At 38.8% G+C, this 18451-nt stretch overlaps 1 protein-coding gene across 1 annotated transcript in view; it reads right to left on the bottom strand.

Moving 5' to 3' along the window:
* Window positions 1–670: 670 nt before the first annotated feature.
* Window positions 671–18451, bottom strand: part of grin2da (glutamate receptor, ionotropic, N-methyl D-aspartate 2D, a) — a 56478-nt gene continuing 38697 nt past the window's right edge. Inside the window, exons 7-15 of the mRNA XM_043218487.1 lie at window positions 17732–17900; window positions 17277–17430; window positions 16367–16492; window positions 15903–16132; window positions 14762–14922; window positions 10958–11145; window positions 9445–9677; window positions 3012–8041; window positions 671–1137 (exon numbers count right to left, since the gene is read on the bottom strand). Coding sequence (XP_043074422.1) covers window positions 5018–8041; window positions 9445–9677; window positions 10958–11145; window positions 14762–14922; window positions 15903–16132; window positions 16367–16492; window positions 17277–17430; window positions 17732–17900 — 4285 coding nt within the window. The 3' untranslated portion in view covers window positions 671–1137; window positions 3012–5017. The remainder of the gene's footprint in view (window positions 1138–3011; window positions 8042–9444; window positions 9678–10957; window positions 11146–14761; window positions 14923–15902; window positions 16133–16366; window positions 16493–17276; window positions 17431–17731; window positions 17901–18451) is intronic.

The raw sequence follows: 18451 nt of genomic DNA, 5'->3' as shown, positions 1-18451 counted from the left end.
AAACACAACTAAACAAAATGATACCAAATCAAATGTTTGCATGCCTATATATTGGTCCAAAGTCAAAGTTGGAAAAATTTTATGTAGATTGTATAATATCCAAGGAATGCATTTCCAGGAATTGCAGTTTATTATCTTATTGTATTTTCAGAAAGTTTTGGAATATATGTCCTCCCCCCAAATTTGTCACTACTGAAACACAGCAATAATTTAATTAGGGTTATACTGACATATTAAAATTTTACTCACATCTACATTATCTATCTTTCTCTCTCTCTCTCTCTCTCTCTCTCTCTCTCTCTCTCTCTCTCTCTCTATATATATATATATATATATATAAAATATAGAATATTTTTGTATGAAGAATGTTGGCCCTGCCTAGAAGAAACATCTGATAAATTAACTAGCTCTCGTTTGTGATGTACAGCGATATAAAAGGGCTCTCCCAACTCTATTAAAACTTCTTTAAAATTCTCTGCATTAATCAAGGTAAAACGTAGGTGTCCTCACCAGTGGTTTCAAAAGGCTTTTCACTCTTTCTTTTCATGTCGTCTCTCTCCCCAGAAACCTAGAAAACAAAGACTTGAACAATTATTCACCGCGTTTGCTGTCAATCACAAACATTCTCTGTCGAGCACACGCTGAAAACAACAAAACAGACCAAACGCTGTTGTATTAAAAGTCTTTTATTCTGTTCTGCTCGCAGCACAGCATAGTATAGTCTCCCATGGTCGAGCGGCTCAGCGAGTGGCCCCCCTGTGAGGCTCCCCTACTGAGAGGAGTATGGCACAAGAACCTAACACAGTGGTACCGGGGGGGGCACTACCGTCCTGGCACAGAGTGGCATAAAACATAACTGGCTCTGCTCAGCTACATTATCATAAAGTATTACAGAGCAGCATCGCATGTGTTCGAATGTGTTTTCGGCATAACACACTGCAGCTTGGCACAGACAGAGCACACACTCACACACACACACACACACACCGTTTCCAAAGCCGGACCTGTGTGACACACGTCGAGACTGCAAAGGTTTTGACGTAGAGGGGTCAAATCCGTTTGCTTCGCTCATAGTGATCCTAGTGTGGAGCCTACAGCTGTGCATCACCACGGCCCAAAAAGTACACACACACACACCTAAATCACAGCGTTGGTTATTTGCAACATAAATTCATTGTAGTCGATGGTCGGCCATGTTATTCATAAAAACACAGTTGAAAACTGGTCTCTGATGTCAGCTGTTATGAGACGACAGAGGACAAAGAGACAAAAGAATACCAATTCAAAGATAATAAATTTAGTAGATAAACATTATATATATATATGTATATATATACACATATATATATATATATATATATATATATATGCATGTTATTTGTTGAAATATATCATTTATATCTATATGTATATATTCATATGCTGCTGCTTCGATAAGAGACTTATTCTTAGAGTAATAAACAAATAAACAAACAAACGAAACATTTACCGTCAAAGACACTAGCAACACAACAAGACACATGTCTAGAAAAAGGCCATTTTAAAATTCTTGGTGGTGGCGGTTTCTACTAAAACTTGTGCAATATGCCCGGTGTTTTATTTGAAATGAAAAAAAAAAAAAAAAAAAAAAAAAGACATTACCTTAATCTCCTTGCTGTTTCAGCCCAAATGTTTTATCAAAGCTGTCTACTTTAATGTGCACAATGGATCGGAAAGAGAATTTCAAATTATTTTTCACAGCTAATACATGAAACATCTTAATTATCAAGTCTGCCGAGAGAAATGTTTGAAAACAATACTCTTGTCTTCAGCTATACTGCTTTGCTGAACAGCTATTTCTCTATTGCTATCTAAACGTCACAAACACATATATGAGGTACATCTATATATAAAGTAATCCAGACACGTATTACACAACAAAGTTGGAGTCAAAAGGATATACATACATAAGCTGCCAAATATTCTAAATGTTAATGTCAAATTACTCAATTACTCTGTGACAGTGAGGCAGTTTGTTATGATTCTGGTCAGAATTGACAAGATTTCTGTAACTGCCCTCCCGATTTCACCAAACAAAAGTCATCAGTGTTTAAAAAAAATAATAAATCATCACCCTTTATGTTTCTAGTACTCCAAAGTCTCTTGACATTACTGTTTAGCCCATTGACAACAAAATATACCCCAATTAATTAGTACTACTTGTAAAAAGCTCAGCATACAACAAATAAGCATAATATGGCTCAGATGCAGTTACAAGCACACAAAAAAACAACTAGCCTGTTGGACTGTACGTGGTTCTGTGTCAAATATGCACTTAAATAAATTCATACACATGTATACAATGCTTCAGACCAAATTGAATTTAGTCGAACTTTGCTGCTGACTTGACAAAGCCCTGCCTGATAGTTTCAAATAAATTATAACTGCTTAAAAGATCTATACATATACAAGATGTGCATATTTCATTTTGGGCAATTTTTAGAATATTTAAAAGTAATGCGTCGCAATATCGCATTAGTTGTTTTATTTAGTTACTTTTCATGGAAAGTAATGCATTACGTTACTTTTTTAGTTACTTTTTGTCACCTGGGCTGGGATTTCTTGTTTATTTAACAGAAAACCCAGAAATTATATATTTGGCAACTGTAAAGGCCCTTTTGCCCCAAGAGTGAAATTATTAAATCTCAGTGCCTCTGGTCTGTGCACACTACTAATATCTCTGAACACAGGACAGGAGAGGTGTCAGTGAATAAACAGGGAAGCGTTTATTGCGTTACTTATTTGAAGTAACAGAAGGCAAGGTTAAAGTAACATTTTCTTGTACATTTAAAAGGTTCCCACTTTATATTAGGTGGCCTTAACTACTGTGTACTTACATATTAATAATACAATTCACTTAATGTGAACATACATGATTTTACATTGTATGTGTATTTTTAAAAATACTATATATATATATATATATATATATATATATATATATATATATATATATATGTATGTATGTATACACACACACACACACATACACACCCATTAGTACATGTGTAATTAATTTTTACATTTTTAATTATACACCAGAATAAGTACATTGTACTTATTTTTTTAATACAAGTATATAGTAGTTAGGGCCACCCAATACAAAGTGTGACCTTTAAAAGTAATGCATTACTTTACTAGTTACTTGGGTTTAGTTTAAATTACTTGCATTACTTGTGTTACCCCCAAATGGTCAGAACAGCCTGAAGGATTGGATGGATGTAGCATGCTCATCCTCTGATTACTGGCGAGAGGTGTTGGGATTTTTTATAGTATAGTATGCTGTGGCTTTGTCAAGACAACAATTACAAAATCCAGTAATATGAAACAAAAGGAACTCTAAAATTTTAAATACTGTATAAACAAAATAAATAAAATGAAACATAGATGACTCAGACCTGCTGCCAACAAGCATTGCCCTTAGCAATATTCACAGTCAATTATAGCGATCACTATAAAGATGCTAGCTTTTGGCTAATGGTAAAAGCTAAATTAAACAAAAGATCTACCTGACTGGTTTGCTAATCAGTCTTTTCCTCACAGTTCCTCAAAGTAAAACTTGATCTGGCTTTCTTTTCTTTTTTTTTTCCTTTTACTTAACAGATATGTCTAGTAAAAGCATAAAACTGCAAATCTATTTTGCTGTCATTTGACCAGTTTATTGTTGCTGCTACTTGTACAGCTTAAGCAAACTTGCTAAGCAAGTATGAGTATTGTGTCCGAAGCTAATAAATGGCAGAGCAGAGCAGCTTGTAAAAAATGTGTAAAAACACAGTGTTAAACTGTAAACAGTGCTCTCCTTCACTTATCGCTCTCTGAATGATGGCATGTCTTTCATCACTCACTGACATCTCGGTTAGCAAGTACAGTGCTGCAGTATGGCTAGCCCTGTCATCCTGGCACTCTTAACATCAGTGTTCAAAGCTACCCTAACTGGCTCCGACGAGAAGGTCTCCCCCGAGAAAGCTACGATCTTAAAAGTGTCTTGGTTGCAGCACACTGTGTTGTCATGGCAACATGTACATTCAGTCGAGAGGGGAAGGGCTGCCACCGATTATAGGTAGTTGAAACATTGCATGTGCCCTACAGTAATACAGCACAGTGCTTATATTTTTTTTAATAACTCAACACAACTGCTTTGAACCAGATCACAAAACATATATATTATATATATAATAAAATAACTTTTAAATATAAAATATATGTATTGTATGTTGTTTGTAGTTAATTATGTATTGCTCAAGGGACAAGAATGAAACATGAGGACCTGTGAAATGGTTTCAACAGAACAAGACTGTACATCAGCTCCACTTTTAGTTTGGCATTCAGCTTCAGTAAGCCAATATGTGATCAGTCATGGCTAACTTACCCTGTTGCTAGGAATACAAACACTGACAACAACACACAGAATGCTAGATGTCAGTTTGTGAAAGGTGGAGGTCAAGAAAAATGGTTTGCTACTTTCTTTTGTGAATGCTTCCCTTGAGATATTTTGAACAAATACACACAACAATTACATTGTGATTCAGAGCTCTGAGAGCAGAAAAAAAAAAAAAGATTTGGGTGTGGGGCATTAGGGCTTTGTATTTTGACCTCAGAATCTCCCTTCGAAAAATCTTTCCTGAGCCATCGAGCAGCAAAACACTCCAAGAAAAATCACATTATTGACGCTCCACCTTAAAGCCCCCAAGAAGTAAGAAAAGCAAAGCCAATCCCATACAAACAGCCTTGCTAACGTCGACAAGATTTGTCAGCATGGCAGTATTCCATTCTTACACAAGAAAAGAGAATGGGCTACAATTTATGTGACATCCCAATCCAGTTTTGTCTCTGAGCATTAGAGCTTTGTGCAAGAGATGGGTGCCAGCGAAAACAACCCAACTCGGCTGCTATGAACAGTTAACAGTTTGTGGCATGAGCAGGTGATTTGATCGCCCCTAGGGGCTACTTGCTGATGTTCCTCATTTAATTAAGTTCCTCAGACCTCGCTCTCCACACTGGAGAAGTGGGCAGAGCCTCGACGAGAGCACAAGCTCTTGGTTTTGAGGGGAAGATGTGGGGATTGATACCGTTGGGGTTGGGGAACTGATCGAAGTTTCTGGTACTGGAGCTTAGCACTAGAGGAGGACAAAGAGGAGGGCTGTGGGGCACCAGGAGTAGATGAGACAACCGAAGGGGAGGAAACTGATGAAGAGGAGGTAGGTGGAGGTACATGTATATGGTGAGAGGAAGAGGGTGGGGCTGGGAGCGCAGGGACCATTGGAGAGGGTAAAGATGGCGGCAGACTCTGAGGAGGGGATGGTGGTTGTCGGGACCGGTCTGAGCGCTGTGGTCTTTGTGCACTAAGGTTGGATTGGCTTCCAGACTTTGACTGGCTCTGAGCCCGATCCGGTTTGGATGATTGCCGCTTGGGTCTTACGCTGCTGCTGAAACTGTGGCAGTGGGGGAGAAGCTCCTCCTGACTCCTTGAAGTCACCCGATTCCATTTGGAGTGAGTGCTGGCAGAGTGATGGGGTGACTGGCAGGAACAGGATGTGTGGGCTCGGCTCTTCTCTTGAGACCTGCTTTTAGATTTCTTTTCAGTCTTCACTGGTAATTTATCAACAGACCAATATCTTCGAGGAGGAGGCGGAGTCAATGGAGTTGGAGGCCACTGGTTTGAACCTAAGCCTCCTGATCCCCACCCTGTTCCAGCTCCGAAACCCAGACCACTTTCTCCACCACCCCACCCCAAAAAGGAATCATCTCTACTGTTTATACTGCCTCCTCTTTCTCTGGCAGGGTACGTGCCAAAGAACCATCCTCCTCCTCCAATGCCTCCAACTGCCCTTCCTTCGTGACCCTCCCAATATCTCTCAAACTTACCAAACTCCCCTGAGGAACCCTCATCATCTGTGTATATCTCAACAGTTTTTTCTCTGTCCCTTTCGGATTCCGAGTCCATTCCTCTGCTTTCTCGTCGTCGCCCCTGTTCTTCTGGCCTGCTTCTTTCCACTTCAGACTCCTCGTCTTCCTCTTCCTCAGAATCCCATTCGTGAAATGACAGGCCTTCTCTTGAGCAAGGCTTAACTCTCTTGTTTTTTCCCAAAAGGGGTCGACTCTCTCCACCTCTTCCTCTCTCATCTCTCTCAGCTCCTACAGATTTTCGTCTTTTAGATATGGGAAGCAAGGGTACAAAAGATGATGGCGAATCAGAAGTTGGGTTCCCACTACTCCAAAATTTCACAGTTGAAGAAGGTTTGTTTGAGCTAGAAAAATGCTTGTTGTTGGACCTTGGCCTGGAATGGCGTTGTGATTTTGGGCTTCTCTGATGCCTTTCCTTTCCTCTACTGCCTTCTTCATCTTCTCCACCTTGATCATCCCTCTCTCTCTTAACTCCATCTCTGATAATATCCCACTCATAACTTCTTGTAGAGCTTTCACTCTTTTTTCGGAAAGAGCTTCGCCTCAGAGCAGGATAAGAAGAGTATTCCTGTCCTATACCTTTTTCAAATACATCTTTCCTGTCCATATCTACCTCCTCTTGTTCAGATCGTTTTTCCCTCTCCCTTCTTCTTGATTTTTCCTCTTTTTTCTTTTTCTTTTTCACCTTACGTCTTTTACGCTCCCTTTCTCTTTCACGCTCTTCTCTCTTCTTTTTCTTTCTACCCTTCTTTCTCCTCTTTCTCTCTCTTTCCCTTTCTTTATGATGTCGTTTCTCCTCCTTAACATCTCTATCTCCAACTGCTCTTCTACCCTTTTCTTTCTCTCCCCAAGAGGCCCACCACTCTTGAAGCTGTGCAATCTGGCTGCCAGCTCTGTCTCTCACCTGCGCCCTCTGTCCGCAAGGTTTGCGGGGTGGTATAGGTGGTGGTGGAGGACTGCTGGGCAGGGACCGAGAGGACATACGTGAACGACTTTTTCTCCTCCCCAAAAGCAAACTCGACTCCTCCGTAAGCTCATCTGTGTCATAGTCCTCATACACATCTCGCACATCTGCTCGATATCTAAAGCTCTGGGATGATGTGTACGATGATGAAGATGAAGGAGAATTGGATCGGGAGACTGATTCTGAAGAAGAGGATGAACTGGTGGTGCTGGAGCTGCTTGACGAAGTGGATGTGTAGCATATAGTTGGAGAAGGTGAGGGCGGAGTCTGTGTTGGTGAAGAGAGGGGCACAGGTATAGGCAGAGGAAGGGGAGGGGGACGACGTCCTCTTCTCCCACCACCATCCCTCATTCCATATCTGCCACCACCTCTCCTTCCGAGTGGAAGGATGTTTTCGTAGAGTGGCCCACCTGAGCCCTTCCTTTTTGAGAAGCTGCTTCTCCTCCAGATAGATTGCTGAGGTGGAGATGGATGTGGCAAAGCATGGTTAATTGGTAAGTGTCCAGAGGCTTGACCTTTAGGAGGTAACCGTGGGTTACCAGAGGATTTTGTCCCTCGATGCTTTGTTTTTGGAGTTTGGGTGCCTACATTTTGAGGTTCAGCAGAGACCCCTAAGCCTTCTGGATCAATTGGCCCATAGTATCTCTTATATTCATCCAGACCCCCCTCTCCTCCACTTATTCCTGCACCCCAGTGAGGGGGCATGCCTTGGAACTGTGGTAAGTCTGCTATTCCACTGCTCACACCAGGCTTCTCAGGACCAACCTTTGGACGTGTCCACCGATCCACCACAGCTAGTCGACGATCATGCCGTGGTAGGAATGTAGAGCAAGGCATGGGTGCTCCAAGAATGGGACTGTTTGACGGGCCTAGAGCCATTCCAGAATGTCCACCAGAAGGAGGAGAGCCGGGAAGAAGCGCATTGTATACCGGTGGCTGCTGGTGGTGTTGCTTTTGTTGTTGCTGCTGCTGTTGTTGTTGGGCCATAGCAATGGGGGGATTGGCCATGGCTGTAGAGATCACATGAGGTGGTGGAGGAGGAGGAACTGTGGAGACATGATGATATTGAGGAAGTGTGCTTTGGGAACCTCCAGGAGCTGTTTCATCCTCAAAATTGCAGCAGCTGTACATTCCCTGTAAGAGATAACAAGCAAAAGATTTATTTAGCAAACAGTTCAGGATATCATAATATTCCCCTTGGTGACATACAAACCGATTTAGGCACTTGGAAAATGTCTCGGTAAAGATGAGAAACATTACCATAATAATGAAATTGTAAAGCTCCTAGTGCTTTGATGATGCAAGAGTACACACTGTAAGCTCAGCTAACCTTTCTCTGAGGTAATGCCAATGCTGACCTCAATGTTTGAGAGTCCCATTTAACCTAACTGGCTTACAATTCTCTTATAGAAAGTCTGGTGGCTTGCAAAGGGGGATTTAAGGTTCTTCTCATTCTTTCCACAATGTAAACAAAGACAAATTGTGATAAAACATAACAAATAAATTATCAATCTTCTGTCATCCGCTTCCTCCCCAATCATTACTATGAGAGAAGTTATGGGCTTTCATAAAATCCCTCTATGTGTGCAGTGGGAATTCTGGATATGCCATCACATTTTAGAAATGACAGGAATTAAAGGAGTGTGCTGCAAAGTCCCCTTCTAAGGATTTAACGCCTGATTGCAAGAGATTACTGCATGTCAGTCTTTGTTCTTGGTGCAAATAACAAGAATTGCAAAAAAGGGTAATCTTTCCTTTTACTTGCAAATACATTTAAATCATTTCAGCTTTCTTAGGTTAATTTTTACATTTCCTGGGCTACTGATTTCAGTTTACAGAGCTGGAATGAAAGGATCATTACGGTACAATTATTGTTCCTCAATTTATTTTACCACCTTCTCTCAAATTGTTTTATCAGAAATATTCCTGAAATTAGTATATTTATAAGGGCTATGAAAATGTATACGTGTTAACATGTTTGTAATTAATTAAATGTTTTTAAGTGCAAATAACACTTTTATTCTGATATTGAACTAGATCTGTTTTGTGTGATTTCTAAAAATGAATGGGAGGCTTTCAGAACTGACCAAAACCCTCTAGAGCCACAGCGCAAGTCTCTCTCACACATATGCAAAAAATTCCCTATGGGTGCTCCCATTTATCAGTGGCCTAAATGACTGAGAAAACCATTATTCTACAGATTATTTATTTATAAATTAAACCCAGATGGGACGTTTAACAATGGTAAAGTCATTTGCAGCCTTTTTATAATGAAATTTAATTATCATTGAGGCTCAAAAAGTGAAACATCATCCACAAGTGGAACACAGTCATTCATAAAAATGTTAATGCAATCACCAGCAGAGGACTGTGGGTCAATGGTGGTGGTGATGGGGGGTGGGTACATGTATTCTGAGTGCCATTAACACAAATTGAAGAACAATAATTACATATATTATTTTGTTTTCTTTCATTAAAAATGAATGGATTAACTGACAGCTATTTTTATTAGAATGGATTTTATTTGGGTCACTCACTCGACTGAAAGCAAGTAGGAAGTCCAGTCCTCCAGAGCGGCCCAAACAGTGGCGAAGCTTCCAATAGACGAGATGCTCCCATGCAAACACCAGCAGACTTAGGCCCATGGCAACCAGAAGCATATAGAAGACTCCTGCCATATTGTCTATGTCCAGTTTGGAACTCATCACCTCAATCTTATCATTATGACAGATCCCAGACAGCCAGAGTCGTTCAAGCATGTCAATCTCATCTAAAAAGAAGGAAAAGATGAGCAAAATGACAGAAGATAAGAAGCAAGAAAGATAAGCAGGCGTATAAACAGGGGACAAGACAGATGGACAGAAGGGAGAGAATGAAAAAGAAAGGCTAAAGAAGGCAAAAGAGCACTAGATTCAAACTCTATTGTTGGGAAAAGTGAGTCTTTAATTCAAATCTCCAAACAGTGGAGATCTTGGTTTAGCTTTGGTTATTATTACACTTTGTTCACAAAAAGGTGAAAATGGAAAAGAAAAAACACAGGAAAAGAATCATGAAAGGCAAGGAGGAGGAACGAGAGAAGCAGAGAAAGAGAGACTGGAGGATAATAACAGCTTTGATGGAGGTCTGAAATGGCCTGGTTTCGAGGCTCTTGTGATAAGACAGGCCCAGAGTAGTTTGGAGATGAAAGCTCTAGACTGATGGGCCTACCTCCCAACAATAGCCATTAGTGCATTTATCAGAGTGAAAATGTCACTGTGGAAAAAATAAAGGCATGACAAGGGCATGTTTCTGGCAGAAAAACGACATATGCATTTAGATGCTGGCTTTATATCAAGGATTATTCCTTTGCCACGAAGGAGGGAAAGAGATAAGCCTAAATCCTCTTTTCATATGAAACAAAGAATAAAAACAAAACAACTGTGTGGACCCCACAGGTTAATTACGTGTTTCAATTTATGACAATATGGCCTTGAACTATGGCTTAGGTAATGAAAAATGTAATCACAGTAACTGAAATCCTAATATTTGTCATTATATTTATTTATTCAAACAAGCAAAAATCAGCCCTGAGAATTTCAATCCAAATTGGAATGAGTTGAAATTAAAAAATTGAGGTGTTCGACTACAGCATGCGCTGTTTACTGAAGTGACCCTATGGCTATTCATAATTGTGTTCATTTGCTGTGACATTCTTTCTAATATCATTTATCATATTTCAGTGAGAGTCTTCCAGCTCCCTTTCACATTTATTCTTTAATCATTATGAGGCACTAGGTTCCTCATCATCGAGTCTGATCAAAGAAAAACAAGCAATGCGAGAGAAAAACATGAGAATGTGTGTGCATGTGAGATGGGAGGAAAGGGGGAAGGACCTCAGAGAATCAGAATAACAAGTGTAACAACACTTCCCCAAAAATCCACTCTGTCACTATGTAAACAAAACAGTAGGAATGTTTCTTTGTCAGCTCCAGAAACAAACAACAAAACTCAATAGCGAGGGGTTAATGTGTTGTTAAACCTGGGGAGTACCTAGATATTTCATTGTCTTACCGTCTCCAACAAGCTGCAGGAGGGCAAGGTCTAGCGGCCGCTTCCAGCGGGAGTTTTTGTGTAAGGCAATGCCATACCCTGTTGTAGCGAACACTTTGCCAGAGCCGATGGTCATTACTTTGCAGCCCTCGTCCTCACGAGCCATGTAGTTCAGGACAGCCGCATCATATATGAATGCGTCCAGCTTCCTGCAGAGACAAAACGGAAATGGGAAATAAAGGCATTGGGAAATTACTTTACGAGACCAATTATCATTTTATTGATTGTTACAGGTAAGGGCGAAAACATTGATGATCTTCAGGGAAATCCTGTTTCTAAGCTAAATAGTCTGTAACGGGGAATCAGTGGAGCCAGTTAAGTAGCCATCCCAGTTCTACACCATGCATTTCTTGGCTTAGCAGAAATGAAATTCTTTTTAGGACATGTTTTTTTATTGCCTTTCAAAAAGCTCTTTGCCGTCTTTAAAACAAGCGAATTTCCATGATTTTTCTATTACCTTTCTATGGGTTTTCCAGTTGGATTCCTTTGTGGAATTGTGACACTGGGATCATTGTTCCAAAAAAAACATAAAACTAATTCAAATAATACTATTGTTATTTATTATTGATTATTAATAAATGTTTCTTGAGCACCATATCAGTATATTAGAATGATTTCTGGAAAATATTTTCAATGAATCACAGCTAAATTAATGATCTTTGAAGAATCAGTGATGTCTTTTTACTACGCTGTTTATAATTTTATTTCTTAAATTAACAACATAGCACAATGAATGTTTATATTTTTATACAATATACAAAATATAGTGATAAAACTATAAACTGTAAGTGTAAATAAGCCATGAATAAGCCTCAAATACGCAGCTACTTCATGCAGACATACTCTGTTTTTATATGCAGGTGTATAATCAAATACCTCAAGAATTTTCTGGGACACGACTTGTTTCTCTGCCATAAATGTGATAATATATGCGCACAAGCACTTTGCAGAATAGCTCCAAAGAACGCTGAGATTGTCTGGCTGTTCGCTTTGCTGAAATAAGCAGCGCATAATAGGAGGGCTAATTTGTGCAGACACTGGTCTTCAAATAAACCCCATGTAAAACAACAAAAAAAAAAAAAAAAAAACATGAAACTGGGACTAAAAGTGGCTAGCAGCAAGATTCTTGAAATGTCTCAAATACACATCCTGTCAGTGGTGAAGATTGTTGAGTAACAGTTTGAAATGTGATGTTCGGAATAGAGCATTTTGTGCAATTATGTTCCTAAGCAATCAAACTAAAATGTTCACCTGCTGCATGATAAAACAGGCAAAAATTGTGTCATTTAATGCAAAAATCCACTTTAATCTCATTATTCCATATTCATAGTGCTAAATAATTCAGCGCGGGAGTCTCTTACAGTAAAGACATAAAAGTAAGTTACTTTTCAGAAGTCAAGGAAGCTTTGTGCCTTATCAGAGTCAGGTGCACCGGTATGCCTCTATCTTTGATCATATTTCACCCACCTTGTAACATGCCAACGTCTTCGCAGCAAAAACCCAAATTGACAGCTTATTACTGGCTACTCTTCAACCTCCTGCTAAGCACACCTTGAGGTTATTAACAAGCTCAACCTGGCCCTCCAAGACCAGCGAGCACCACATTAGCATTCAAGGTGGCAGCTTTTGTCAGAAGTGTTGTATCCAACAAAACAGAGCCCTTGGGGGAAAATGAGTCACACATTTCAGTAAGGGTGAAACCAAACGAACAGAACACACACAGACAGGTGTTTGATAGCACAGCACACTGCCCCACAGTACAACCCGACTGAAATAGGAAAGCAGTAAAAACAGTAGGTAGGCTGTTGAGGTACACAAGTGCCTTTGAGAATCAGCTAGCGCCTAGTTGGAGACCTGACTTGTTGACTTGTGGGCCGGCGGGCCTGCCTTGCATTGCACGGCTTGAAATCGAAAGTCTCACTCTGCAGGCTGCTACTATTACACAAACCGAGTGCTTATGAATGACAGATGAAATCTTCATGAGCAATTGCAAAGCCTGAACACTGCGATTACCCATTCTAGCCCGCAAACATAACCTTTTTTTGCGATAGGGTGCATATTCATGTCCTTTGTATGCATAATGCAGAGACTCGAGCTTTAGATAGTACAGCTGTAGACGCGCACACTCTCGTGCGCAGATCCGAGGGCAGTGAGGCAGTGTTAGCGACACCATATTGCTATTTAATAATTCTGGAACAATCATGGCATCTTATGATGCAGAGCAGCGAATGAATAATACACAAGTGCAGAACTGCTCGTTTCGGTGATTAAACGCTAACGGATGAAAATGGAATGACATCAAATGCTCTTTGTATAACAAAGTCTGACAAAGCTTTTTAAAAAGTTTTGTTTCCTAAACTAGCATCATACTGAGTGGTGTCAACTGGCTCGGCACATAAAAGCACCAAGAAAACTATGCTTGACTGAACAATCACAATACCGCCATGCCTCTAAACTAAGCTTCCAGGGCCGAGGGTCACAATGCGACGCTAACAAAAACACAGTCTGTGACAGCAGTATAAAGCAGGTGTCATTGTTTGCCTTCAATACAAATACATTAAAGGTAATGAGACTACTTTCTAGATTTGCATTCGCAGAAGGAGGTAATCTTTTAAATATGCAACTTGCCAACTGTATGGTTTGTTTTTGCATTTAGAGCAGTATTTATTCCGGCATTAAAACAACAAAGATCATATTCAGTGTGACAGCATTAAACTACTAAAAGCAAAGAACACCTAAAAGCATTTACTCAATATTATAACACATGACTAATATAAGTTAGATTAAGCCAATTGGACATTCTCAAAACATATACATAATTTATAGCAGAAAAATACATAACTTTTTTACAAAGAAGTCTCTTATGCTCAAAAATATGTAATGATACAACAGAACAGTAATGTTGTGAAATATTACAATTTAAACTAAAGTATTTTATAATTCAATATTTGTAAAAATATTTGATAACATTTAGAATTTTTTATTCAAAATTTTTTATTATCATTACTGCAGTCTTCAATGTCACATGATCCCTCAAAAATCATTCTAATGTACCGTTTTGTTGATCAAGAAACATTTCCTAGTAATATCAACATTAAAAACAGTTGTTAATAGCTTTGTAGAAACCATTCTGCATTTTTTGACATATCGGAAGCCAAAAAGCATTTATTTAAAAACATCATTGATCTGAAATAACAATGTAAATCTAGATTGATTTAATGCATGAAAGTGTGAATAAAAAACACTCATTGAATGCTAGTTACACTGATTATTTAAGACCGTCCTGTTCTGACAAATTGCTTGTGATGTTCCTCATCTATATATCACAGCATGAATCCAGTTATAGTAGTAGTGTCCTGTGGAAGTAGTGAAGCCTGCTGAAGGTTTGGTCCTTCCATTGACATAGCACCAAAGAAGAAATTCAATCTTCACACTCTCCTTCGAAATAGAGGCGAAAAGCAACAGCCAACAAAATAATTAACGCCTCTGTTGTGATCCATCATGTCACCCATATCAGTCAATTACTTGTGAGCACATCTGTTTCCCCCCACTGCTTAAAAGAACATCTTGATTCATTGAGACGTAACACTTTTGTGGTCTGAATTAGGGCAGGATTAAAGCTGGAGATTGGCTGATTTTTTTGGCTGCTACTAAAACACTTCATTATAGATACAGCTTATCCATATGGATTAACCTATGGATTCTTCCGAGAGAGTGTGTACACATTTGAACCCGATTCTTTCACGATGGTCATCATTCACTCACCCGGTTTTAAGGTTGTCGATGGCCTCTTCCACTCCTCTCTGATTGTTTCGCACCATGTACTGATGCATGTTTGGGTAATTGCTCCGTATATTTTCCTCCGTACTTCCGTTTGGGACAGTGCCGAAGCGTAAAGGAGGATACTGTTCTGTGGGCTGCTGAAACTGAACAAGACAGGAGATACTTCATTAAGTCTCTGAAATATGAGATTACAGTTTAGGCCACTGAAATTCACATAATTAATCATGTGGCTAACTATCATTGGAAACATTAAAGTGTGTGGTGGGTGTAAAAAGAATGAAAATGGAATTGTTTCATATGATTATAGGCCAATGATTTATTTGCATAATTTGGCCCCAACTGCTCCACACAAACAAATGCCTGGTTGAGATGAAAGTGAGACGCATTTAAAAAGATTTATAGAGTGTATCCGTATCACTGCAATGTCAGTTATTGTTTTAAACAATTTCAGCTTCTATAAAAATTCATGTCCAGTAAAAAGGGATGTACTGATCGTGACTGATACTAATAAGCCAATAATCATTTTCATTTTACCGATGATAACCATGATGTTATCATTAACTAAATTTATTACGGAATGTTTGAAGAAACTGAAATGACGTTAAAATAAATTAAACATAAATGCTAGATGAAAATTGTAATTGTAATCTTGAACAAAAATAAGAAATGTTGCCTTAACACATTAACGTACTACATAATGAAAATTAAAACTATAAATAAAATAAAAATGAATACAAATGACAAAAGCACTCAACAAAATTACTTGGCTAAATTAAAATAATTAATTATACTATAACAGTATAATTAAAATACTATTACAACTATGTACTTAATATGCAAAATGAATAATGAATAATGAATAAATAATTTTCTTCAACACGTGCTGCTACGAAAAACAAATAGCACAGGGAACATCCTGTTTTTACTATAACGTAGAAATATCCCTTTAAGTTGGTCATCTAACAATTCAGTATCCAATAGTGGTTGATATATTATGACAATTATAAATTATAAATAATTATACAGGTTAATCATATTAATGACATAACATTTCCACACAAGTACGACCTTAGTCTCAACATAATAGCTAAATTTGTTACAAAAAAAAAAAATTATTGTCTACCTTCTTATCACTGAGGCCAGACACAGTATCGATGTACTCTTCTTGAATCATGAAAGCAGCCAGGTTAGCGGTGTAGCTGGCCAGGAAGATGACAGCAAAGAAAGCCCAGACCAGCACCATTATCTTACTGGTGGTGCCTCTCGGGTTTTCCACCGGAACAGAGTTGTTAAATACCAGAGCCCAAAGCAGCCAAATAGACTTCCCTATGGTGAACTTTGAACCCCCTGCCTCTGAGAAAAGAATAACACAGGAAGGCCAAATGAGGCATGTCTTATTATGACATACACAGTGATAACAGTGTAAAGGGAGACAACAAAGAGACACCTGAGAAAACAAGGAACACAGCTCGAGGTGAACTGTGGAACATGCTTACAATGATAATCACAATCTGTAAACAGTCCTTCGTTGCTGATTGCATTCATGAAAGTGCCTAGGGCAAAACCTTAAATATATAAACAACGTACTCTTCCCACTCTGTAAGCTTCGGTTATATCCAACAGGGCTGAAGAACTCGAATATGAAGACGGTCACAGCTACCACAGAAAGGCACATGACGAACATCATAACCCACACAGCTGGGCTGTATGGCTCTAAAATAGTGGGGAAAGTATAAAAATGAATAGATGGCAATCCGAACAACATGATCTTTCCCCCTGAGCTCCTTTTTCCACCCTAGAATTGAACAGTACAATTATTAAATCCATGTAAAAGTGTGCACATTAAAATCAAGCGAGGAATTGTCAGGTAATTCGTTCAAATAAATTTCAGTCATTTTTGTTAATGCTGGGATCTTTCAGAGGTATTTGCAGAGCAGCAGGTGCAGTAGGCAATGGCTGGCTCTGCCCCCTCTGAGCTTCAAAAATGCTCTTTAGAAACCCATGAGTGATGCCAGACACTGCATCCATGTTTTTAAACAGTCTTTGCATTTCCCTGACACGAGTTAAACTATGCACAGAGCGTTTCAGATTAAATAATTGTTCTTTTTAGACTGGGGAGTGTGTTCAAAGTATTTGATGATGACAAGATTGTCTAAACAATCAAGAAATTTTCATTGTCAAGGAGAGGTTAAGTTGGCTTGCTAAGTAAGGATCCTTAAAACTCTCTCATTTGGCAGCATGCATAAAAAGGCAAAAGGCAATAATTTGTTTTATAAGCTGAATAATTGCAAAGGCAACATATAACACACTAAATATAACACTAAATCTGAAGTAATATGGAGTCTGTAGATACTGATACAGCATAGTGCTGGCAAAATCAAAGTCAGAGGCTTGATTCCACAGGAAAGATACAAATTGATAAATTGTATTAGTTTGGAAAAGTGTATGCTAAATGCCTAAAAGTAAAAAAGTCTGGTGCTCCCTCCTATTGCCTTACCGAGGAAAGCAGATGGTGACACCGTGCCATTGCTGCGAGAGACCATGACACTGATGCCAGTCTCCACAAAAGGTACAGAGAACTCCACAACCTCTGACCTCTCTTCATTAATAGTCAGGGAGCCGATCGCCATGTCGGCCCGCTTGGACACCACCTGGTGGGGAAAGAGACTAATAACATTACGAACGGTGAAAGTGCATTTGAAAAAGTTAAACAGATGGTCAAGATGGTAATTAACCCTTTATGGACTACTAGTTTGAATGTTAGTTTACACATTTTAAAAATATTCAGTTTAATTGTTAATAATTTATGGAACATTAGTTTGTATATTATGGTGCTTTGCCGGTGTCACAATTCAAGACGAAAAACCCCCCCTGCTGCACCTGAATTCAGTGGACTTTGTGATATTAAAATCAAAGTGAACAAATAGTTGAGAGATAAAATGAGGGCCTGACCTCCCCGACCATTCCATTCCACTCTCCGTCTATGTTCTTTCCATGTCTGCCATTGGTCACCAGATAGAGGTCATAGGTGAAGCCCACTATTTTAGCCAGGCGCTTGAGAACATCAATACAGAAGCCTTTGCAGCAGTGCTTCATGGATTGAATGCCCTCAACAACCATGCTGTAATTGAAAAGAAGAAGAGGAGGAGAAAGACATAGAAAAGGAAAAAGAAATAGAAAGGGGACAGTGATAAAAGAAAGAAATAATGTAGAGAAAGAAAGCAAAAGAAACTAAATGAACATCCCTGCTCAGAATTCAGTGCTGTGTCACTAAAGCAAACAAATATAATCTGAGATCTAGCATGAAGAATAAGACTCTTTAAAGGAAATGGTTTGCTAAAAATAAGCACTACTCAATAGATACTGGAGAAGTGATTAAACAGGAAAAGGTTATTATTTATATAAAGACTACGTGCCATATATCACCCAAAATCACATTCTTTGTATTAATTGTGGCTAATCGAAGCTATTGTTTAATATTTTTTACACTGTGACTTGATTGTCATGACAAATAAGAACATTTTGCCTTATCTCTCATCATCATAACCCATCATTTTACTCCTGATTGTTTAATGATTCTCATTATGAATCAAACGAGAATCACCACTGCAATCATTTTAGAAATATACTTTAGTGGCCAAAGGCTTTGAATAATTAAAGATTTTCTTATAT

The sequence above is a fragment of the Puntigrus tetrazona genome, chromosome 19 (genome assembly GCF_018831695.1).
Source record: "Puntigrus tetrazona isolate hp1 chromosome 19, ASM1883169v1, whole genome shotgun sequence".
NCBI lineage: Eukaryota > Metazoa > Chordata > Actinopteri > Cypriniformes > Cyprinidae > Puntigrus > Puntigrus tetrazona.
Note: the sequence above shows the minus strand (reverse complement) of the source record. Positions and strands in the feature narration are given on the sequence as shown.